Here is a 21281-nt window from a genome sequence, read left to right as displayed (position 1 = left end):
AGGCACAGGGAAACACCTGCAGGAGGAAAATCCCCAGGAAGCAGTGAGAAGATCAGGGAAGGAGAGAAAACAAAACCCAGAAATGCTGTGGCAGGGAGAGTTTAGAGATGTCCAGAGGATCCCCTCCAGTGCAGCCCCTCCCTCTGAACAAGCCCCCTCCCTCCTGTCCCCCCAGCCAAGCCTCTGTCCTCAGGGCCGGGGCTCCAAGGCGTGCAGCCCCTCCTGTGCAGGCAGAGCTGCAGCAGAGCCGTGGGGCAGCTCTGCAGCCCCGGGCCCAGTTCCCTCTGCAGAGCACAGGGCTGGGAGCAGCTGCCCAGCACTGGGGGCTCTGGGAGGGGGCACAGCTGGCTCAGGGTGACACAGCTGTCCCCAGTGCCTGGCTCTGGGCAATGCTGTCAGTGCAGCCAGGGAAGGAGCTGCATCTCCCTTCATCCAGTGCCATCAGAAGGACACTTGGAAGTCTCCCTGAGATTTCAGTCCAGGCTGGGAGCTTCAATCCAGGATGCAAACCTGTCCTAGATCATCTCTGAGTTATAAGATTGATGGGGAAAGGCAGAGGTGTTGTGACACTGAAAATGCTGCTGGCTTGGTGAAATGAGCAAAGTGAGTCCTTGGCTACAAATGTGGAACTGGGCTGGAGGGGATCCATCTGCTGTCAGCAGTGCTTGGTGATATTTTAGGAGAAGCATGGGAAGGTGATCACCCTTCTGAGAAAGGCTAAAGCCCAGAGAAACTCTGAACAGGTCAGAATGACAGACCATATCCCCTCACTCTCCTCTCATCACTTTGCCTCACAGATCTTGCTCTGTTCTCCCTGGCGGAAGCAGAAATGCGGAGATTTTGATATCCAAGAATACTAGGAAAAATACTGGGGAGCATATAAAGAAAACCCCAGAACTCTTAAACACAGAATTGTGACTCTCTGTGTTACAGAGTGGGGTGTATGGGAAATGGCTTTGATTTTGGTTACAGGTACCTCCTCTAATTCTTCCCGGTCCTTTCTCCATGAACAGATCCCCATGGTCAGCCACAGCCAATGTCCAACAGCAGCTCCATCAGCCACTTCCTCCTGCTGGCACTGGCAGACACGCGGCAGCTGCAGCTTCTGCACTTCTGCCTCTTCCTGGGCATCTCCCTGGCTGCTCTCCTGGGCAACGGCCTCATCATCAGCGCCGTAGCCTGCGGCCACCACCTGCACACGCCCATGTTCTTCTTCCTGCTCAACCTGGCCCTCAGCGACCTGGGCTCCATCTGCACCACTGTGCCCAAAGCCATGCACAATTCCCTCTGGGGCACCAGCACCATCTCCTATACAGGATGTGCTGCCCAAGTCTTTCTGATTTTCTTCTTTCTTGCAACAGAGTTTTATCTCCTGACCATCATGTGCTACGACCGCTACGTGTCCATCTGCAAACCCCTGCACTACGAGACCCTCCTGGGCAGCAGAGCTTGTGCCCACATGGCAGCAGCTGCCTGGGCCTGTGGCTTTCTCAATGCTCTGCTGCAAACAGCCAATACATTTTCTTTGCCCTTCTGCAAAGGCAATGCCCTGGGCCAGTTCTTCTGTGAAATCCCCCAGATCCTCAAAATCTCCTGCTCCAAATCCTACCTCAGGGAACTTGGGCTCATTGCTGTGAGTGCCTGTTTATCATCTGGCTGTTTTGTGTTCATGGTTTTCTCCTATGTGCAGATCTTCAGGGCCGTGCTGAGAATCCCCTCTGAGCAGGGACGGCACAAAGCCTTTTCCACCTGTCTCCCTCACCTGGCCGTGGTCTCTCTGTTCCTCAGCACTGCCACATTTTCCTACCTGAAGCCCCCCTCCCTCTCCTCCCCATCCCTGGATCTGGCCCTGTCAGTTCTGTACTCGGTGGTGCCTCCAGCCCTGAACCCCCTCATCTACAGCCTGAGGAACCAGGAGCTCAAGGCTGCAGTGTGGACACTGATGACTGGATGGTTTCGGGAACATTAAACTGCTGGCCAATTTCTGCAAATCACTTGTAATAAAATTCATCTTTCATACTTCTTGTGGATTTAGTTGTGCTTTTTTTTTCCTTTGCCTTACTTTTTTGAAATTGACCACAAGAAAATGTCACTGTTTGTGCCATTTCTCATTTTGTTTCTCTCCACCTTCCCTGTGGCCACAGACTGTGTCAATGAGCGGCTGCACTCTTGGTGGCTTTAAGGAACTGAAGGATCTCCCAGCAAAGTTTTCTGCAGAGGTGCCCTTTTGTTGCCTTCTCTGGAGCTGCAGCAGCAATGTCTGTGTGCAGAGCTGGGGCAGATCAGTGCTGGCACAGCAGCTGTGCCCAGCAGCAGCAGCACTTGGTGCTGCCAGTGCTGCTCCCGTGGCCCTGCCCCGCTGCCCTGGTGGCCCTGGTGTTGCTGCAGGGCCTGAGTGCTCTCGGGGCCAGGCACAGTCCTGGGGGTGGCAGTGCCGGGGCTGCAGCAGGGACAGCCCATGGGCACTGCTGCGGCAGCGCTGACGCCTCAGGCCAGGGCCTGGGGGCTCCAGGCTCCTTGCCCAGGCTCTCTCAAGAACACGGCCAGGCCAATGCTCAGCACAGAAAACCCCCGTGAGCAGCCCCAGGCTGGCCGTGGGCAGGCTGGGGGCAAACAGCATGGCTGGTGCTCTGCAAGGGCCCTGGGGGAGACGGGAAGGAGCAGCAGAGCAGGGGCTGATCCATCCCCAGTGCGCTGGACAGCCCAGGGCAGCGTCCCAGAGCGTCCTCATGGAGCTGCCAACAACATCCCCCCTCTGCAGCCCTGGCCTCTCCCCCAGCTCACACAGGTGCCGCATCCTTGCAGGCACAGCCACGGCAGCGCTGGTTCAGGAGCCCCTGTTTGCATTGCACACAGCAGGCGGGAGCACCCCCATGCTGCTGCTGTGGGGACATGAACCTGAGGGAGCACAAATGCCATCAGCCCCTGGGGCCAGGAAGGGCTGGGGGACGCCAGGGAAACCACTCAGCTTTGTCCTGGCCTCTGCAGTCAGCCAGAAAGTTTGTTCCCATCAGCTGGGAGTTTCCTGTCCCACTGCAGACGCTGTTGCTCAGAGCCAGGGCTGCCTGGCAGCCACCCCCAAACTGCCCTGAGCATTTCCTTGGCTTCACCTTTGCTTTCTTTACTCTTCCTCCTACAAATTTATTTCTCTTCCTCACCCCTCTTCCCTCCCCTGCCAACAGCCCATCCCTGTTTGCCCTTTCCTCTCTGGCCCCACTCCCCATCCCAGTTCTTGACTTGGCACCATGGGATCGTCCCTTGGGGAGCGGGATCATCCCACAAGTGCTGCAGGAATTGTCTGCAGGCTCCTGCAGTGCCTCGTGCTGCTCCCTTGCCAGAGGCAGCCCAGGTCAGGGGGGCACATCTGGGCTGCTGTGTCTGGCTGTGGGGCTCCCTGTTCTGGGCAGTGAGGAGGGGCTGCAGAGGCTCTGCAGGACTGACAGGATGGGCTTTGGGGCTGTGAGGAGAAGCTGAGGGACCTGGGCTGCTGGAGCTTCTGAAGAGGCAGCCCAGGGCTCCTCCTGCAACTGCTCCAAGGGTGGTTTCAGAGAATCCCAGAATCAGCAAGGCTGGAAAAGACCTTGGAGATCATCAGGTCCAACCTGTGCCCTGACACCGCCTTGTCTCCCCTGAGCCTCCTCTTCTCCAGGATCAACAACACCAGCTCCCTCAGCCGCTCCTCACAAGACTTGTGCTCCTGACCCTTCACCAGCCTTGTTGCCCTTCTCTGGACACGCTCCAGCCCCTCCAGGTCCTCCCTAAATTGGAGGGCCCAGAACTGGACACAGCACTCGAGGTGCTGCCCAACCAGTGCTGAGCACAGGGGAAGAATCACTGCCCTGGTCCTGCTGGCCACACCATTCCTGATCCAGGCCAGGAGCCATTGGCCTTCTTGGCCACCTGGGCACACGGCTGGCTCATGTCCAGCCTGCTGTCCATCAGTCCCTGCAGGTCCCTTTCTGCCTGGCTGCTGTCCAGCCACTCTGTCCCCAGCCTGTAGCGCTGCAGGGGTTGTTGTGGCCAGAGTGCAGGACCCGGCACTTGGACTTGTTAAACCTCACCTTGTTGGATTTGGTTCCTGGATCCAGCCTGTCCAGGTCCCCCTGCAGAGCCCTCCTGCCTTCCAGCAGATCAACACCCCCAGACAACTTGGTGTCACCACGGTTCCATGAGGCCCCAGAGTGTCCCAATGCTGTCCATGATTCCATGAGGCCTCCCAGTGTCACAATGTCCCTCTGGTGCCACAAAGTTCCTTGGATCCTTGGGCCCTGCAGTGTCCCAATGGATCCTTGGTTCCATGAGGTCTGGCAGGGCAGCAATGCTCTCCTTGGTTCCCGCTGTCTCCCACACCTCCCACTGTCAGGCTATAGAAGGACACCTGGCTGATGAAGGGGAGTGGGAGTGGGTACCTACTCGAGGAGGTAATAATAAAATTAATAAAAATAATAATAAAAATCCCTCCCAACCCCCTCTCCCAAGCCAGGTGCCACTTCAGATTCGGTATGATCCCCTGGATCTGGAGAGTCAGCCAGATGGTTTAGAAGAAAATTATCTGCCCAGTGAGCCTCCCAGTTATGATTTATCTGTGAGACAGGTCAGCACCTCTAACATCAAAAAGGAAAGAAGGGTAATCGTGGTGGGTGACTCCCTCCTGAGGGGAACAGAGGGCCCCAGATGTCGACCAGAGCCACCCCACAGAGAGGTCTGCTGCCTCCCTGGGGCCCGGGTACAGGACATCACTGACACACTGCCTGGGCTGATTCAGCCCTCTGATTATTGCCCACTGCTGATACCCCAGGCTGGCAGTGATGAGACTGAGAAGAGGAGTGTCAGGGCAATTAAAAGGGACTTTAGGGCATTGGGTCAGGTGGTTAATAGGACAGGGGCACAGACAGTCTTTTCCGCAGTCCCTTTGGAGTCTGAGAAAAACAGTGAAATCGATAGGAGAGTTCACAATAGGCTGAGAAAAACAGTGAAAGCAATAGGGGAGGTCAACGAGTGGCTCAAGGGTTGGTGTCATCAACAAAAAATTTGGGATTCTTTAATCATGGGGCTACTTTTACAGCACCTGGCCTGCTTGGACCAGACGGGCTCCCTCTTTCTGTGAAGGGCAGAAGAATTTTAGCTCATGAACTGGCAGAACTTTTTGAGAGGTGTTTAAACTAGGTCTGAAGGGGAAGGGAGATGCAGCTGGGTTGTCTGGAAGCAGGCTTGTGGGTGGTAAGCCTGAGTGAGGGGTGAAATCAGCAGCCCAGCTGAGGTGCATGTACACCAATGCACACAGCATGGGTGACAAACAAGAAGAGCTGGAGGCCATGGTGCAGCAGCAGAGCTGTGATGTAATTGCCATCACAGAAACAGGGTGGGACGACTCACATGGCTGGAGCACTGCACTGGATGGCTGCAAGCTCTTCAGGAGAGACAGGAAAGGGAGAAGAGGTGGAGGGGTGGCCCTTTACATTAGGGAGGCTTTTGACACCATAAGTACTGAAATTTATGAAGATGGAGCTGAATGTCTATGGGTGAGAATTAAGGGAAGGCCAACAAGGCTGACATCCTACTGGGAGTCTGTTATCGTCCACCCAACCAGGAAAAAGTGGTAGACAGGTTATTTTTCAAGCAGCTCGAGAATGTTTCTGGATCATCAGCCCTTGTTCTTGTAGGTGACTTCAATCTGCTAGACATCTGCTGGGGACTCAATACAGCAGAAAAGAGGCAGTCCAGGAAATTTTTAGACTGTATGGAGAACAACTTTACTGCATCTGGTGAGTGAGCCCACCAGGATAGGGACTATGTTAGATCTGTTGTTTGTGAATAGAGATGGGCTGGTGGGAGATGTGGTGGGTGGAGGTCACTTGGGGCACCGTGATCATGAAATTATAGAGTTCTCAATATTTGGTGAAGTCAGAAGGAACACTAATATGACATTTACATTGGACTTTGGAGGGCAGACTTTGGCCTGCTCAGGAGACTTAATCAGAGAATTCCTTGGGAAGCAGCCCTTGAAAACAAAGGAGTTCAGGAAAAGGGGTGTGTTTCAGAGATTTGAGGGCACAGGAAGAGACTGTCCCTGTGTGCCCAAAGACGAATCGACAAGTCAAACATCTAGCCTGGATGGGCAATGAGGTTTTGAAGGAACTTAGGAATAAAAAGAGGATGTATCATCTTTGGAAGGAGGGTCAGGTCTCTCAGGAAGTATTTACGGGCCTTGTTAGGGCATGTAGGAAAGAAATTAGGGAAGCCAAACCTCAGTTTGAACTTAAAATGGCAGCTTTTGTAAAGGATAATAAAAAATATTTTTACAAATATATCAATGGTAAATGGAAGGGTAAGACCAACCATTGTTCTTGATTAGATGTGGAAGGGAATTTAATAGCTGAAGACGAGGAGAAGGCAGAGGTGCTTAACGCCATTTTTTGCCTCAGTTTTTAGTGAGAAAACAATTTGCCTTCAGGACAACTGTCCTCCTAGCCTGGTAGATGGTGTCAGGGAGCAGAATGGTGCACCCGTTATCCAAGAGGAGGCCATCAGAGACCTGCTGAGCTGCTTGGATGTTCATAAATCTCTGGGATCAGATGGGATCCAGGCCAGGGTGACGAGGGAGCTGGCAGATGAGCTTGCCAAGCCGCTCTCCATCATTTACCAGCAGTCCTGGCTCACTGGTGAGGTCCCAGATGACTGGAAGCTGCTCAATGTGACACCCATTCACAGCAAGGGTGGGAAGGAGGATCCTGATAATTCCAGGCCAGTCAGCCTGACCTCAGTACGTGGTAAGGTCATGGAACAGTTTAGACTGAGTGTCATCACACAGCACTTCCAGGATGGCCAGGGTGTCAGACCCAGCCAGCAGGGGTTTAGGAGGGCTAGGTCGTGTTTGATGAACCTGGTCTCCTTTCATGACCAGGTGACCCTCCTGGTGGATGCAGGACAGGCTGTGGATGTGTCTATTTGGACTCCAGCAAGGCCTTTGGCACTGTCTCCCACAGCACACTCCTGGAAAAGCTGCAGCCCACGGCTGGGACAGGAGCACTCTGTGCTGGGTTCAGGACTGGCTGGATGGCCGGCCCAAAGAGTGGTGGTGAGCGGTGCTGCTTCCAGCTGGGGACAGTCACCAGTGCTGTCCCTCAGGGCTCTGTGCTGGGCCAGCTCTGTTCAATATTTTTATTGACCACATGGATGAGGGGATTGAGCTTTTCATTAGTAAATCTGCAGATGACACTAAACTTGGAGCATGTGTCCATCTGTTGGAAGGTAGGAGGGCTCTGCAGGAACACCTGGAACAGCTGGATAGATGGAAGATTCCAGTAAGATGAAGTTTAATCAGTCCTAGTGCCAAGTCCTGCATTTTGGCCACAATAACCCCCTGCACTGCTCTAGGCTGGGGACGGCGTGGCTGGACAGTGCCCAGGCAGAAAGGGACCTGGGGGCACTGGTCGACAGCAGGCTGGACATGAGCCAGCAGTGTGCCCAGGTGGCCAAGAAGGCCAATGGCTCCTGGCCTGGATCAGGAATGGTGTGGCCAGCAGGAGCAGGGAGGTCATTCTTCCACTGTACTTGGCACTGGTGTTCTTGGCATTCTTCCCCTGTAGTGGCACCGTTCCTCGAGTGCTGTGTCCAGTTCTGGGCTCCTCAATTTGGGAAGGACATGGAGGGGTTGGAGCATGTCCAGAGAAGGACAACAAGGCTGGTGAGGGGTCTGGAGCACAAGTCCTGTGAAGAACGACTGAGGGAGCTGGGGTTGTTTCGCTTGGAGATGACTCAGGGGTGGCCTTATTACTCTACAGCTTCCTGATGGTGGTTGCAGTCAGGTGGGGTCGGTCTCTTTCTCCTCACAGCAACTGACAGGACCTGGGGACATTGTCTTATGCTGCACCAAGGGAAATTTAGGTTGGATACTAGGAAAAATTTTTTTTATGGAAAGGGTGATAAATTCCTGGAATTGTCTGTCCAGGGAGGTGGTGGAGTCACCATCCTGGGATGTGTTTAAAAAAAGACTGGATGTGGCACTCAGTGCCATGGTTTAGCTGAGGTGGTGTTAGGGCATGGGTTGGACTTGATGATCTTGAACGTCCCTTCCAACCCAACAATTCTGTGATTCTGTGATTGTGTGACATCACAGACCAGGTTGTGACATCATATAGTTGGCTGTGACATCCCTGGTTTATTATGTGACATCACAGAGCAGGCTGTGACATCACAGCATGCCTGTATGACATCACAGAGCAGAGCAAGCTGTGAGGACAAAGAGTGTGCTGTGACATTATAGGGTGGCTGTGTTCCATCACTGAAGGTGTTGTGACATCACAGGGTGGATCTGTGCGCCCACAGAGGTGCTGTGTGACATGCTAAGTGAGTTCTGCCATCACAGAGCAGGCTGTGACATCACAGAGCAGGCTGTGACATCATCAAGGAGGTTGTGATGTCACAAAGTCGGCTGTGACATTACAGGCTGGCTGTGTGACATCACAGAACGGGCTGTGAGGCCGCAGAGAAGACTCTGCCATCATAGAAAAGGGCTCTGTGACATCACAGAGCAGCTGTGTGATGTCACATAGAAGGCTGAGACAATACAGAGTGGGTTGTGACATCACAGAGCTGACTGTGAAATCACAGAGCAGGCTGTGACATCACAGCAAGGCTGCATAACATCACAAAGGTGGCTGTGACATCATAGAGCTGGCTATGACATCACAGGGCGTCTGTGACATCACAGGCTGGGCTGTGACATCACAGGGCAGATTTTGTGACATCACAGAGCAGACTGGGACCTCAAAGAGCAGGGTGTGACCTCACAGGACACCTCTATGAATTCACAGGTGGCCTGTTACATCTCAGAGTGGGCTGTGTGACATTACAGGGCAGCTTTGTGACATCACAGGGGCTGTGTGTGACATCACAGGGGTTGTGTGACCTCACAGGGGCTGTGTGAGGTCACTGGGGAGGTCACTCCACCCCGGCCCCAGCTCCCAGTTCCCCCAGAGAAGTCCAACGCTGCTCGTGAACAGCAGGGTCCCCTGTCCTCCCGGGTCCCCCCGCCCCCGGCGCCGCAGCCTCCCCCAGAGGATGTTCCACGAGATCGACCCCAGAGCCTGACACGGGGACGGGGGCTGGGGCTGTGGGGGGTGGGACAGGGGGACAGGGACCCCCCGGCAGCGTCCTCGTGTCCCCCAGGGCCAGAGCCAGGGCCAGGGCTCCTTCACCCTGTTACCAACGAGGGCTTGAGAGCGCTGAAAAAAGCCCCAGCAAAGGATCAGCAAAAAACAGATTTAATATTAAGTGACAGCAAGGCAAAGTTCCTTGGCAAGAGTCACTCTGCTCCTGGAGCCGTTGTGATGGTTGCTCGCCATGGAAACCTGCCCTGGCCCCTTGCTCAGGGCTGCTGTCACTGCCCAGAGCCAGAGGGGATCCCTTGCTGGGGGCTTGTGCCATGGCCACCTGCCCTGTGCCGCGCTGGCCGGTCAGGTGCCGCGGAACCAGCAGCAAACGCCAGGGCCAGGGCCAAAGGCCAGGTCAGCCCAACAGAAAGGGGCAGTGCTGGGCACTGTTTCCATGGCAGCCCTCACTGGGGGTGACACCTGGGTCACCTGTCCTGGCAGTTGCCATGGAAACCCGGCTCATTGGGAATACAAGGGTGGACAGAGGTTTTAGTAGGGCCTGTCACAACGGGACAAAGGGGGGTGGTTTTAAACTAAAGGAAAGGAGGTTCAGATAAGAACAGATAAGGAGGAAATGTTTGATGATGACATTGGTGATACACCAGGACAGGTTCCCAGGGAGGTGGTCAGTGCCCCGTCCCTGGAAACATTCAAGTCCAGCTGGGACAGGGCTCTGAACAACCTGATCTGGTGAAAGATGTCCCTGCTCATGGCGGGGTTTGGATGAGATGAGCACTGCAGAGCTCTTCCCACCCAAACCATTCCAGGACTGCATGGGCAGAAGGGGCTGCTCAGTGCACTCCATCCACTGCCTCGACTCCTCATGGTCTCTGCTGGACCCCACATCCCACAGCCAAACCCAGCCCCTCCTCTGCCTTTCCTCCCCCTGCCCCAGGGGCTGGCACAGCCAGGGGGGCACAGGTGAACTTTGGGCTTTGCAGGGCTCAGGCACAAGGGCCGTGGCAGAGTCAGGGCTGAGGTCACACTCTGTGGGCTGGGGCAGAGCCCAGCCAGAAATGAGCCCTGAGGCAGCAGCTCTGCAGTGCTGGCCACCAGGCCGGCTTGCCAAGGGAGGCTTCTGGCCATGCCCTGCAAGCAGCTGCTGCTGCCAAGGCGCCTTTGGTGCCTCAGGCTCTCCCTGGCACAGCTCCCAGCATGGCACTCTGCCCTTGTGCCCGAGGCCTTCCCTGTGCTGGGGCTGGCCTGGGGCTTTTCCTGCAGCGGGACCTGCCCTGCTCCTGGCACAGGAAAGGCAGTTCCTGCTGGAGCAGGAGGCTCTGCCTGCAATGGGCTCAAACCACTCCTGCAAGGCCCTGTTTGCAAAGCCCCAGTGGGAAATGAAGGAGGGGGGTCACGCTGCTGTTGGGGTGAATAATGCTGAAACCAGCCTGACTCCTCCATCCCAAAGTTCCACATCCTCAGAGGGAGCTGAAGCTGTGGCAGGGCTGGAAAAATCCCCAGAGAAAGGAACAACCAAGTGACACCACTGAGAGCTCCTGCAGAGCTGCTGAGCTGGCCCAGCCTGGGCACATCTGACTGACAGGGCAGCGCTTCAGACTAGAAAAGCCCCATCCCAAATTTTAATGGCAGTGTCTCCTGACATTTCACTTCTTGGAGGCTGTGGAGATTCCTCCCTGCAGTGCGGACACCCCTCAAGGTCACTGCTCCAGGCTGAGCCAGAGATTTGCCCATGGTGGTTGGTCGGGGGGAGCGACATCAATCTCTGCTTAAGAACTGGTTTTTGTTTAATACAATTGCTTCAAAATTGATTCCTGCTTCAGCCTGAGTGTCCCTGCAAGAACAGGGCATCTTTCAGGCAGTTCCAGAAGCTCAGGGATCTCATTTCATGAGGAATCTGGGATGTAAATGGCCTTGTAAGAAGGACAAAAGCAGAAGCAATGGACTAGAAATAATTAGAAAAAAATACCCTTCTTCCAGACAAAGTCCACCAAGTCATTCCCTGCATTTCTCCTTTTCAAATCCATTCCGTCACCTACTCTCAGAGGTCCAGCCTGTTCTGGTGCTTTTCATGAACTGACTGTGCTCTTGATTTATACCAGCACAGGAGATGTAGAATCACCCAAACTGAACAGAGAAACAAACCCCCTCTGTCCCATTTTCATGTTCTAGATCACTTTCCAGGTGTCCATGGAGATGTGGGAATGATTATCACACAACTCTCCATTTCTGGCTGCGGGCTCTGGAGATTCCTTCTCTGCATTCAGTCAGGCTTGTATTCCCTAACAAGTCCTGGTTCCACCTCCTGTTTCCCAAGGCTGGAACAGTCACAATGAAAACCTCACCAATGGCACAACTCCCCAGCTCTCCAGGAAGAGAAAGGACAAGCTGTCAAGTTCTCCAAACCTTTGTCCTGCTCTGCTGCAAGAGTCCTGCTGCACTCACGCTGTGGAAAGCCAAGAGAAGCTGCAGTTGGTGGCACATCTTGTGACAAGAGCTCAACCTGGTTCTCCAGGAAAGGTTCTTGAGAAGAGCAAACAGGACTGTGGAAAAGATTCCTGGAAAACTGAAACAGCTTTCCAGAAGTGAAATGAAAATTGAAAGAAACAGTCCAAGATGTTTTCCTCTATTTATTTCTCTGCTCCCTTTTTCCATCTTGCACTACTTCTCCATCCCATTAATTCCAAATGCATCTCACCTCTAAGATCAGTGACTTAGCGAGTTCTAGACACTCTAAAGTACCATGAGCTACACAGTTTGCCTTCCTGTTTTTGCTGGAAAGCAACACTGGAGCCATAAGTGCAGGACCAGGACCAGGGAACCCTCCAGCCAAGGAATGTGCCCCGACAGGGTTTGATACTCAGCGGGGACAATGCACAGCAGCGACCGAGGAGATACCTCTGCCCCCATGCAGGAGTCCAGACTCTGGGTCTGGGCTGAACAGGGCAAAGTTCCCGTGTTTGGACAGGCTCAGGGGCTGCCCCCGGGGAGCGGGGGGCTGGGCGTGGGGGTGAGCGGGCAACGGAAAAACGGACACGGGGACAAACGGCCCCGGAGCTTCAGTTGCAGCAGCAGCAGCAGCGGCGGCGGCAGCAGCAGCAGCAGCAGCAGCAGCAGCAGCAGCAGCAGCAGCAGCCAAAGCAGAGACTCCCTCTTGATTCTCCTCTCCCTCTCCCGCTGTCCTGCACCGTCTCCTGCTCTCCCTTTCCCGCTGTCCCCTCCTCTCCCAGTCTCTCTCTCCCCATTCCCGGCCGGGCCATGCCCCCGGCCCGCCCCCGGCTCCGGGCGGGGCTGCCCCATCCCTGCCCCCGGCCGTCCCGCCGGGGTCTCGCCTCCGCCCGGCTCTGGCCGTGCTGGCGGTGGCGCTTCTGGGCGGGCATCGGTGCCTGGGGCTGGGGCGGCATCGCCTCCCTCTGGCTCCGCCTGGCCCGAGCCTGGCCCCGGCCCCGGCTCCTCCCGGGCCCCGCGGAGGACACACGCGGCGCGGCCGCTGCCGCCGCCTCCGCTGCGGCTTCCCCGGCCCGAGCTCCGCCGCTCGGCAGCGCGGCCGCCGCCCCCGAGCCGCCGCTGTCCCGTTGCCGGGAGCGAACGCCTGGGGAGGGCCGGCCCGGGGCGGTCGGGGGGCGCTCGGGGGCCGCTCCTGGCCCCGGGCCGAGCGCTGACAGCCGCGTCCCGCCCGCAGGGAAGGCGCCGGAGGCCCTGCAGGAGCGGTACCGGCTGGGTTCGCTGCTGGGCAGCGGCGGCTTCGGCAGCGTCTTCGCGGCCACGCGGCGCTCGGACGGCGCCCCGGTGAGCGGCGGGGCCGGCGGCGGGCGGAGGAGGAGGAGGAGGAGGAGGGGAACGGGAGGAGGAGGAGTAGAGGGAGGAGGAGGGGATGGGGGGGGGAAGAGGAGGAGGAGGGGGCGGAGGAGGAGGGGGAGGAGGAGAAGGGGGAGGAGGATGGCGATGGAGCTGGGGCTGCGCAGGGTGGGTGGTGAGCTCAGCCTGCTGCTGCTCTTGGCTTGCAGGTGGCCATCAAAAGGGTGCCAAGGAACCGCGTCCGGCACTGGGGCGAGCTGGTGAGTAAGCGGGGCCAGCGGCAGAAGCCGGGCCGTGCCGGGCGGGGATGAGCCGAGGCCCGGCAGGGTGGGAGCCACCAGGACACCTCAAGGGAGAGCGGGCGTGGGGCCAGCGCAGGGCGAAGGGCATCCCGGGCTGGGTGAGGAGTTCCTGACCCCCGGCATGGCATCAGCCCCACTGATGGCATCGTGCTCCTCCCGCAGCCCGACGGCACCAGCGCACCCCTGGAGATCGTGCTGCTGGAGAAGGTCTCCACTGGCTTCCCCGGTGTCGTCCAGCTGCTGGAGTGGCTTGAGCTCCCCAACGACATCTTGATCGTGCTGGAACGCCCAGAGTGCTCTCAGGACCTGCACCATTTCATTCGGGCACGGGGGTTCCTGTCCGAGGAGGTGGCGCGGGATCTGTTCCGCCAGGTGCTGGAGGCCGTGCAGCACTGCACCAGCTGCGGGGTCCTGCACAGGGACATCAAACCAGGGAACATCCTGGTTGACCTGGCCACTGGGCAGGCCAAATTGATCGACTTTGGCTGTGGCACCTACCTGCAAGACACAGCCTACACTCGCTTTGCAGGTGAGCCCATGCAGGGGTGTGCTCTCGGTCCTGGCATCTCATGGCCCAACATCTCACAGCCCAAGCTGGGTGTGGCAGCGGGGATTCTCCCTTTTGCTGCCCTTCATGGCACTGAGATTTCAGCTGAGTTGCATTTGAGCAGGGCTGGGTGGGGAGCCAGCTTCCAGCCCTGCTGGCAGCCTTTGCCCACCACTCTGCCCAGGACTGGGGCTGGGGCTGGGGCAGCCAGCCCAACAAAAACACGGGTGGGTGGGGGTAGCAGAGAGGGAGGCCGTAACCTGTGTCCCAGCCGGTTTGGTGTGCAGGTGACAAAGGGCTTGGACTGCTCCACTCACCTGGTTTGTTTTGGATTCATGATGTTTTTGGGCAGTGCAGGCAGGGAGGATGAAGGCATGGTTTTCCCAAGCACTGGGTGGGTTTTTCCTCCTCATGGTCAGGCCTTGCCAGGACTTCTGCTGCCCTCTTCCAACCCCAGTGGCTTCTTTTCCAACCCCGAGTCTGTACACAAGTCCCAGGTGCTGGCGAGAGGGCAGCGGTCACCCCGTGTGCCACTGGGGCAGCCCCCACACGCCCAGGGATGCTGGGGCCAGGCTCTGGGAGCAGCAGCATCCCCCTGATGAACCCCATCTGTATTCCACAGGAACACGGTCATACAGGCCCCCAGAATGGACCCACTTTCGATTTTACTACGGCAAGCCAGCTACCATCTGGTCCCTGGGCATCCTGCTGCACCAGATGGTCTGCGGGGAGCACCCTTTCAGGAGGAGCCAGAACATCAGCTGGGACCATCAGCTCTCGCTGCCACGACGGCTCTCTCAAGGTGGATCCTCATCTCTGGCCACGGGGGCAATGCCAGTGCTGGGAGACAGCAGCAGCTCGTGAGCATCCCGCTCTGGCAGCTGCTGAGGAGGTGGCACATGTCCTGCTCTCCTGCTCTCCTCCAAAACAGGGAATTGATGGGGGAGTTTAGGCCCAGCTCTGAGCACATCCAGCATGGCCTGGGCACGGGAATAGTGGGGCAAAGCCAACAGGAGCCTTCTCCAGCTGACCGGCGGGTTCTGGTTTCTCTGCCCAGAGTGCCAAGATGTGATCAGGCGGTGTTTATCCATGCTGCACTCGGACAGGCCCTCGTTAGAAGAGCTGTTATGTGATCCCTGGCTGCAGGATATTGATCGGCCCTAGAAGAAGGGAGAGAACCACAGGCACACTTTGATGCAAGGCCCTGGTAAGTTGCAGCTCCACACATGCCTTGGCAATCAGAAGCAAAGGAACCCAGACATTTTGTCCTGCCTGTGTCACTGCCCAGGGGTCATCAGATGGGAACACGCAGCCCTTGTGCTGGAGCTGAGCTGCTCTGCCCAGCACTGGTGGCTGCCATCTGAGCTGGTTTTGCTTGTCCTGGTTCCCTGACAGCTCTGGGCCCTGGGCAGAACCCTGACAGCCTGGGCTCACCCCCAGGGAAGGAGAAGGAGCCCCTGGAGAAGCTGTACCAGGTGGGGCTGCTGCTGCTGGGGACAGCGAGGACGACATCAAGGATGACAACCTCTTCCTCCACCTGGTCACCGGCAGCTGAGGATGATGGACTTCGATTCTGGCACCTTCTCCAAAGCCAGGCTCTACAGGGAATTTGCAGGTGAGTCCACACGCAGGGGGATGCTCCCAGATTTGGGCATTGCACAGCCTGGCCAGGAACCAAAGGTTCCCCCTTTGATGGGGCGGATGCAGCTGATCCTTCAGTCGGCTGCCAGGCTGCTTTTGGCAGGGCTGGGGGATGGGCTGGGGTGGTGATGAAATGGGAGTGGGCTCCTGGCCCTGCCAACAGCCCCCAGCACCCACCGTGCCCCGGGCTGGGGCTGGGGCAGCCAGCCCGACAGAAACAAACCCCCATGGTGGGAGCAGAGGTGGGACTCCAGAACCTGTGCAGGGGCTGCTTTGCTTTGCAGGCAAGGAAGGGCTTGGGCTGCTCCACTGCCCCTGTTTGCTTTGGGATCACCGTTATTTTGGGGGGCAGTGCAGGGTGGAAGGGAGAAAGCCTGGGCTTCCCTCACCTGTGGGTGGGTTTTTCCCTGGCATGCAGGGGTTGGGCTTTCCTCAAGTCCCTGACAGTAATATGATTTTTGACCTTTTTTCTTGTTCCCCTCTGTAATTTATTTTCAATAATTTGTTGTTTGTTTTTCTAGATGAACCATTCTAGCTGGGGTCCAGTCTGGATGGGGAAGTGCTTGGGAGCAGCTGTGGCGTGGATGGGCCGTGCCCTTGGAGAAGGATGAGGACATGGTTTGGGACCAGCTTTTCTTCCAGCGGGGGATGGCGTCAGGTGGGTCCCGTCTGCTTGGCATGGTGGGATCAGAGCTTTGGGGAGATGGCAGCGAGCACAGGAGCATCCTGCTCTGGGCAGCTGCTGAGGGCTGGATGTGCCGTGGCTGGCTGCAGGCTGGGCACATGTCCTGCCCTCCTGCTCTGCTCCCAAAGGCAGCAGGGATGGGCAGCTCTGGGCACAGCTCTGGGCACGGCCAGCATGGCCTGGGCACCGCGGGCGGCTGGGACAAGGGGAGAGGAGCCTTCAGCTGACGGGCGCTTTCTGGTTTCTCTCCTTGCAGCCGGGCTCTGCGGGTGCTGAGGCTGCTCTGGGCTCTGCTAGGGCTCTGCTGGAGCTCAGCACTGGGCCACAATCAGCCAAAGAAGAAATGGGGTGACCTGCAGCACAGACCTGCTTGAGCATTTCAGCAACACGGCTCAAGTGTGTGGAGTGTACACCTCCCAGGGAAAACATGACACCACCCCAAAATAAACTTGTTCCTTAACTTTTGAAATGAAATCAATCTGGGATGACCCCAGATGACATTTTGCAGCCTGCTCAAGCTGTAGCTCAGTCTTTCTCTGAACAGTTCTCTCCTCCACCTGCCTTTTACTTCCCAACTGCTCCCTCTTTTCCCCCAGTGAGTTCCCAGCCCATGGCAGTCTCCATCACACTGTTGCATTCCTTGGTGCCTCTCACCATGAGAAAGGCCAAACCCCAGGCTTAGGGACTCAGCCTGTCACTGGCTGAGGAGCAGCAATGTCTCAGAGGTCCAGTGGGATTTTAGTGTCATTCAGAGCTGCTCTCCAGCCCTCAGCTCTCCTCACTGCTGAGTTCCCACTCCCATTTTTCTTGTCCTTGCAGCAGGATGAGCTCTGTGAATCCCCTTGAGCCTCCCCACTCTTCCCAGCCCACGCACCCACCTCAGGCTGAAGCTGCAGCTTCCCAGTCTCCTGTGGCACACCAGTCCAGTCCCCTGTGCGGGGAGCCCCAGCCCCAGAGCACAGCACTCAGCAGTGCAGTCCGGGCTGGAGCAGCTGCCCTGCAGCCCTGGCTTGGCTCTTTGTGGCAAGGGAATGCTCCCTGTTTGCAGCTGTCCCTGCAGGATGGCCCCAGGGCAGAGCCCAGCCCCTGAAGCCTGGGGCAGACAGTGGTCCCAGAACTGAGGTTCACGGGGAGCACACAGAGCATTTCCTCCACTGTTGCATCAATGCTCATTGTGTTAAGAATACTTCTAGTAGAGGTATTACAATTTTCTAAAACACACTGTCGTAATAGGGTTCTCTTCATAAAGTCCTGTACATCAGCTAAATTAATAGCTTCGGTCACCCAATCCACAAAGGAAGTAAAAAGCTCATTTCTGCCTTGCTTAATAGACATAGAAGAAGGAGATACTGGGTTTGTCCTAACCTTGGAGATTGCTTCTATAGTTAATGGTATGGTAGCTTTTCATACTTTAGCCCCTACTTGTGCCTGCATTTCAATTGTAGTGAATTGCCCAACACCCATTAATTGCTCAACAGTTACCCCAAATAAAGGGTCATTCTGTTGTCGTAGAGTTTCAGCAAAATGATTACATAATTCATGCAAATGAGCCTACCACAGCATCAACTGAGACTGTGTCATAATCATTCTCATGATGCCCTTAATATCTTCTGGAAGAAGCAAACCTGAGCTCCATATGTAATTAAGCATTTGCTTTGCAGGTTCCCCGTGTAGCCCACAGTCATTAACTGTGGCTCTCAATTGTGAAAGCAATTTCCAATCCACAGGATGATAATTGGTTGTTTCTCCCCCTCCTGCATTCGGTGTATAAGCAACAGGAAAAGCTTGGCAATTTATGTCAGTAATAGTAGAACACGTCATAATCTTTATTACTTATTGCTTCTTTTTGGATACTCAACCAATTCATTCTGTGTATTCCTGGTACATTTTTAGGATGTTCTTGCTTTAAAGGATTACTAGCAGATGTCACTAAAACTCTTTTGTGGCTGTTCTGAACAGTTTCATCCTGCAGCTGCTTTCTTTTAGCCTGTGGAAGTCTTTCACCATTTATTACTGATTGTTCATTCCCAGGGAGGGGATCTGTGTCTGACTGAGCAGCATTAAAGGCAGGATTAAAAGCAGGGGGAGCAGTAGGTTGCTTATCACTCGATCTGCTCTTAATTTCCATAATATTTCTTACTGGAGGAATAGGATTGTAATCAACCTCTAAAGAATGCATTCCTGGTTTAACCCCTTCTAAAGTGGCAGTAGCAACAGCAGCAACTTTCTTTTCTGCTTGATACTTCTGCAAACAATTTATGACTGAGCGCCACGACCTCATTAGCTTTCAGGCAGCCTTATCATCATCAATCACCTTAAACTAAAGAATGTTCTCTAATCCACGCCACTCTTTCTCATCAAAGAGATCCCCCGAGGCTTTAAATAAGCCTTGAGCCCGACCATAGGTGTACAAAGCTGGTGGATCTTTATCTAAATCTATGTCAGCTAAATCACGTTTCTGTAAGTAATTGAAGAGCTACTTCGCTTTCCATAATCTGACCCTTAAGTGCAGCCTCTGTACCTTGCAAGCCGGCAGCTCTTCCCCGGATGGCGAGTCTTGTCCTGACTCCCCAGATGGCAAGTCTTGCTCTGACCCAGGCTCGAGAGGACTCCTTATGCCAGCATCGAGTAGACTTCCAGCCCTCTGAACACTGCATATTCGGCGCTGCTCCGGGCTCACCGCCTTAGTCAGAGAGGCACCGGGACCCCTGAGGGTTGCAAGGGTCCCTGTTCCGGGTGCCAAGATTTGCCGTGGGCAGTGAGGGAAGACAAGCACACAATCAATATGACTGATAAGCAAGCTCTGATTTATTCAAAGATCCTGTCAGTTTATACAGTCTTTCACAAGCAATGTTAGCAACAAGCTCTCATTGGTTAATTCATAAAGGTTCATTGTTACATGTTCTCCTACGTGCGGTTTCAGCTGCAGCTAAGTGTTTCATCTGCTAGCTTGATATATTTTACTTTGCTAGGTACATCTTGTTTTACATCCTGTTCTTGTACAACTCATATCTCAAGGATATGCTGCTTTTTTGCTATCTGTACATGCACAGTGTACTGTTCCTAGGCTAGGCACAGTGCTGTTTCCCAGACCCAGACACAATGCTGTTCCCAGGCCAGAGCTCCTCCCGGGCACAGAGCTCAGGTCTGGGGTCTCAAACAGAGGATTGCTGGAACAATTGTTCCATCGATCCATGACCCTGTTCCTGCAGCCATTCCCCAACACCTGGTGAAGCTGTGACGGCTCCTGCTGAAGGTGTGTCCTCCTCTGCTGAAGATGTGACAGCTCCTGTACCCATCTACAATATGCTTAAAATTATAAAACATAAACTTCTCACCCATGTGACATACTAAACTACTCTCTACAATCCCTAAAATCCCTAAATGTTCGTTGCCCCGGGGGGATGCTGTGTCAGTGTTCTCCTTCCTCAGCCCCGGGGATGCTCCGCTGGTTGCCCTGGTCCTCCTGGTTCCATCGTCCTCGCTCCAGGGCGATGCTCTGCCGCTCTTGGTGCTCACTGCCCCATGGGATGCTCTGGCGGGGTCCTCCCCCCTCTCCCCAGGGCATTCCTCACCGCCGTCCGTGGCCAGAGGTGGCTCCGGGGCGCTCCCGGGGCTCTGACACCGCCACCCCAAGGCGGGGAGTGGGCGTGTCTCACATGGGGGGAGTCCCAGCCCCATTCTGGGGATCCCAGGCCCATAGGGAGGGGTCTCTGGGGGTTCCTGTCCCATTTCTGGGGGTTGTAGGTTCATGGAGATGGGTCTGTGGTGGTTCCAGTCCCATGGGGATGGGGTTCTGGGGGCACCAGCACCATTTTGGGGGGGTTTAGGTTAATGGGGAGGCTTCTCTGGAGGTCCTAGCCCCATTTCTGGGGTGGCCAGTCCATAGGGAGGGGTCTTCTGGGGGTCCTCAGACTATGGGGAAGGGTCTGTGTGGTCCCAGTCCCACTTTTGAGGGGGAACTTTGTGATTTGTGTGGGTGGCGAGCGACCCGTGGGAACAGCAAAGATCAGCCACAGAATTTAATAAGATTTTTTGCCAATTTTACTTTGGAAAACACCTTACCTTTGGAGGATGCTCCGGTGGGGGTCCGTGCTCCTCCCGCCTGATCCCGGCACTGTCTTCGTCGTTGCCTCGTGGGGATGCTCTGCTGGTGTCCTCCCTCCTCACCCCGGGGCATTCCCCGTCGCTGGCCGCCGTCCATGGCCGGAGGTGGCTCCAGGGCGCTCCAAGCTGCTGAGGATGTCAGCAGCCCCCACTGAGGCCATCCCTGCCCAGAGACCGTGGGGGAATGGGCAGACAAGGAGAGCGTCCCTGGGGCTGGGGCAGCAGAACTCAGAGGCACCAGCGGCTCCAGCTGGGAAATGGAGTGTGGAATGGGGCTGTGAAAGCCCTGCCTGGGCTGTGCCAAGCAGGACACACAAGCCCTGACTCCCATCCCCCATACAACTCTCTCAAAGAGACATTTAAGAGGAATTACAATTGTTTGTGTCCTCTGAGTTGGATGCACTGGAGAAATACCAACAAGAGATTCTCATGAGCTCAAAACAACAAAACAGCCTTTTTTGGGAACTTTAGAAACCCAGAGAAACTTTGGTAAAAGGTTTAGCATGACATTCAATCAACAAAAACACTTCCCAAAGCATTACCTTGGCCCATTCAACTTCACAGACTATTAGCTCATTCAATTTTAAGTTAATCAACATTTGCACGAGGACCGAAATAGAAGAAAGAGACACAGAAAGAGAGACAGACAAAAAATATACAGAGAAGCACACACAGAGCTACCAACTCCTGGATTCCAGCAGTGTTCAGATAGAAATTCCAAGGGGAGGTAGGGTCAAGATGTGTGCTTGCCTTGTGCTCAGCCTTAAATACCCCTTGGTGTTCCTGGGCCCTTCCCCCAGGTGGGACTTGGGGTCATTTGGTCACTCAGGAGCTGGGCTGGGGGCTCCAGAGGTGGCTGTGGAGCATTGCCTGTGCTGTGCCAGGGACTGGCAGACACTGCTGGGCTGGGAGAGAGGCTCTGGGGGGATTGGGGTTCCAGGGCAGGGCAGGGCTGGGGTTCCAGGGCAGGGCAAGGCTGGGCCTGCCCCTTCCTCCCCACACATGAAATGTTTCCAGCCAACAATCTCCTCCAGTCTGTCACAACAGGCAGTGTTGGAGGTGAAATCCCAATTCTGGCCATGGGCACC

General features: G+C 55.6%; 3 protein-coding genes across 3 annotated transcripts in view; all 3 read left to right on the top strand.

Annotated features, from left to right (window-relative positions):
• The window catches only part of LOC137467193 (zinc finger protein 850-like), a 528258-nt gene that overhangs the window by 42831 nt on the left and 464146 nt on the right, over positions 1-21281 (top strand). The window lies entirely within an intron of this gene.
• Positions 1369-1897, top strand: LOC137467197 (olfactory receptor 14J1-like; the record flags this gene model as incomplete). Its single annotated transcript, XM_068178736.1, has 1 exon — positions 1369-1897. A coding segment is annotated over exon 1 (516 nt), but the record flags the coding sequence as incomplete, so codon positions are not given.
• On the top strand, positions 5503-15936 carry LOC137467180 (serine/threonine-protein kinase pim-1-like). Its single transcript, XM_068178722.1, has 5 exons — positions 5503-5522; positions 12677-12902; positions 13121-13171; positions 13376-14033; positions 15923-15936. Exons 1-5 carry the CDS (start codon positions 5503-5505, stop codon positions 15934-15936), a joined length of 969 nt encoding a protein of 322 aa, XP_068034823.1.

Source organism: Anomalospiza imberbis, unplaced genomic scaffold (assembly GCF_031753505.1).
Source record: "Anomalospiza imberbis isolate Cuckoo-Finch-1a 21T00152 unplaced genomic scaffold, ASM3175350v1 scaffold_53, whole genome shotgun sequence".
NCBI classification, from domain to species: Eukaryota; Metazoa; Chordata; class Aves; order Passeriformes; family Viduidae; genus Anomalospiza; species Anomalospiza imberbis.
This window is presented reverse-complemented; position numbering and strand designations above follow the sequence as displayed.

Excerpts from the sequence above, each read along its gene's own strand:
- LOC137467180 (XM_068178722.1), top strand. The coding sequence starts at position 5,503 with ATGGAGCTGAATGTCTATGG. Across the intron at positions 5,523-12,676 it reads ATGGAGCTGAATGTCTATGG|GCCGCTGTCCCGTTGCCGGG; the intron begins GTGAGAATTAAG and ends CGCCCCCGAGCC. Across the intron at positions 13,172-13,375 it reads TCCGGCACTGGGGCGAGCTG|CCCGACGGCACCAGCGCACC; the intron begins GTGAGTAAGCGG and ends CTCCTCCCGCAG.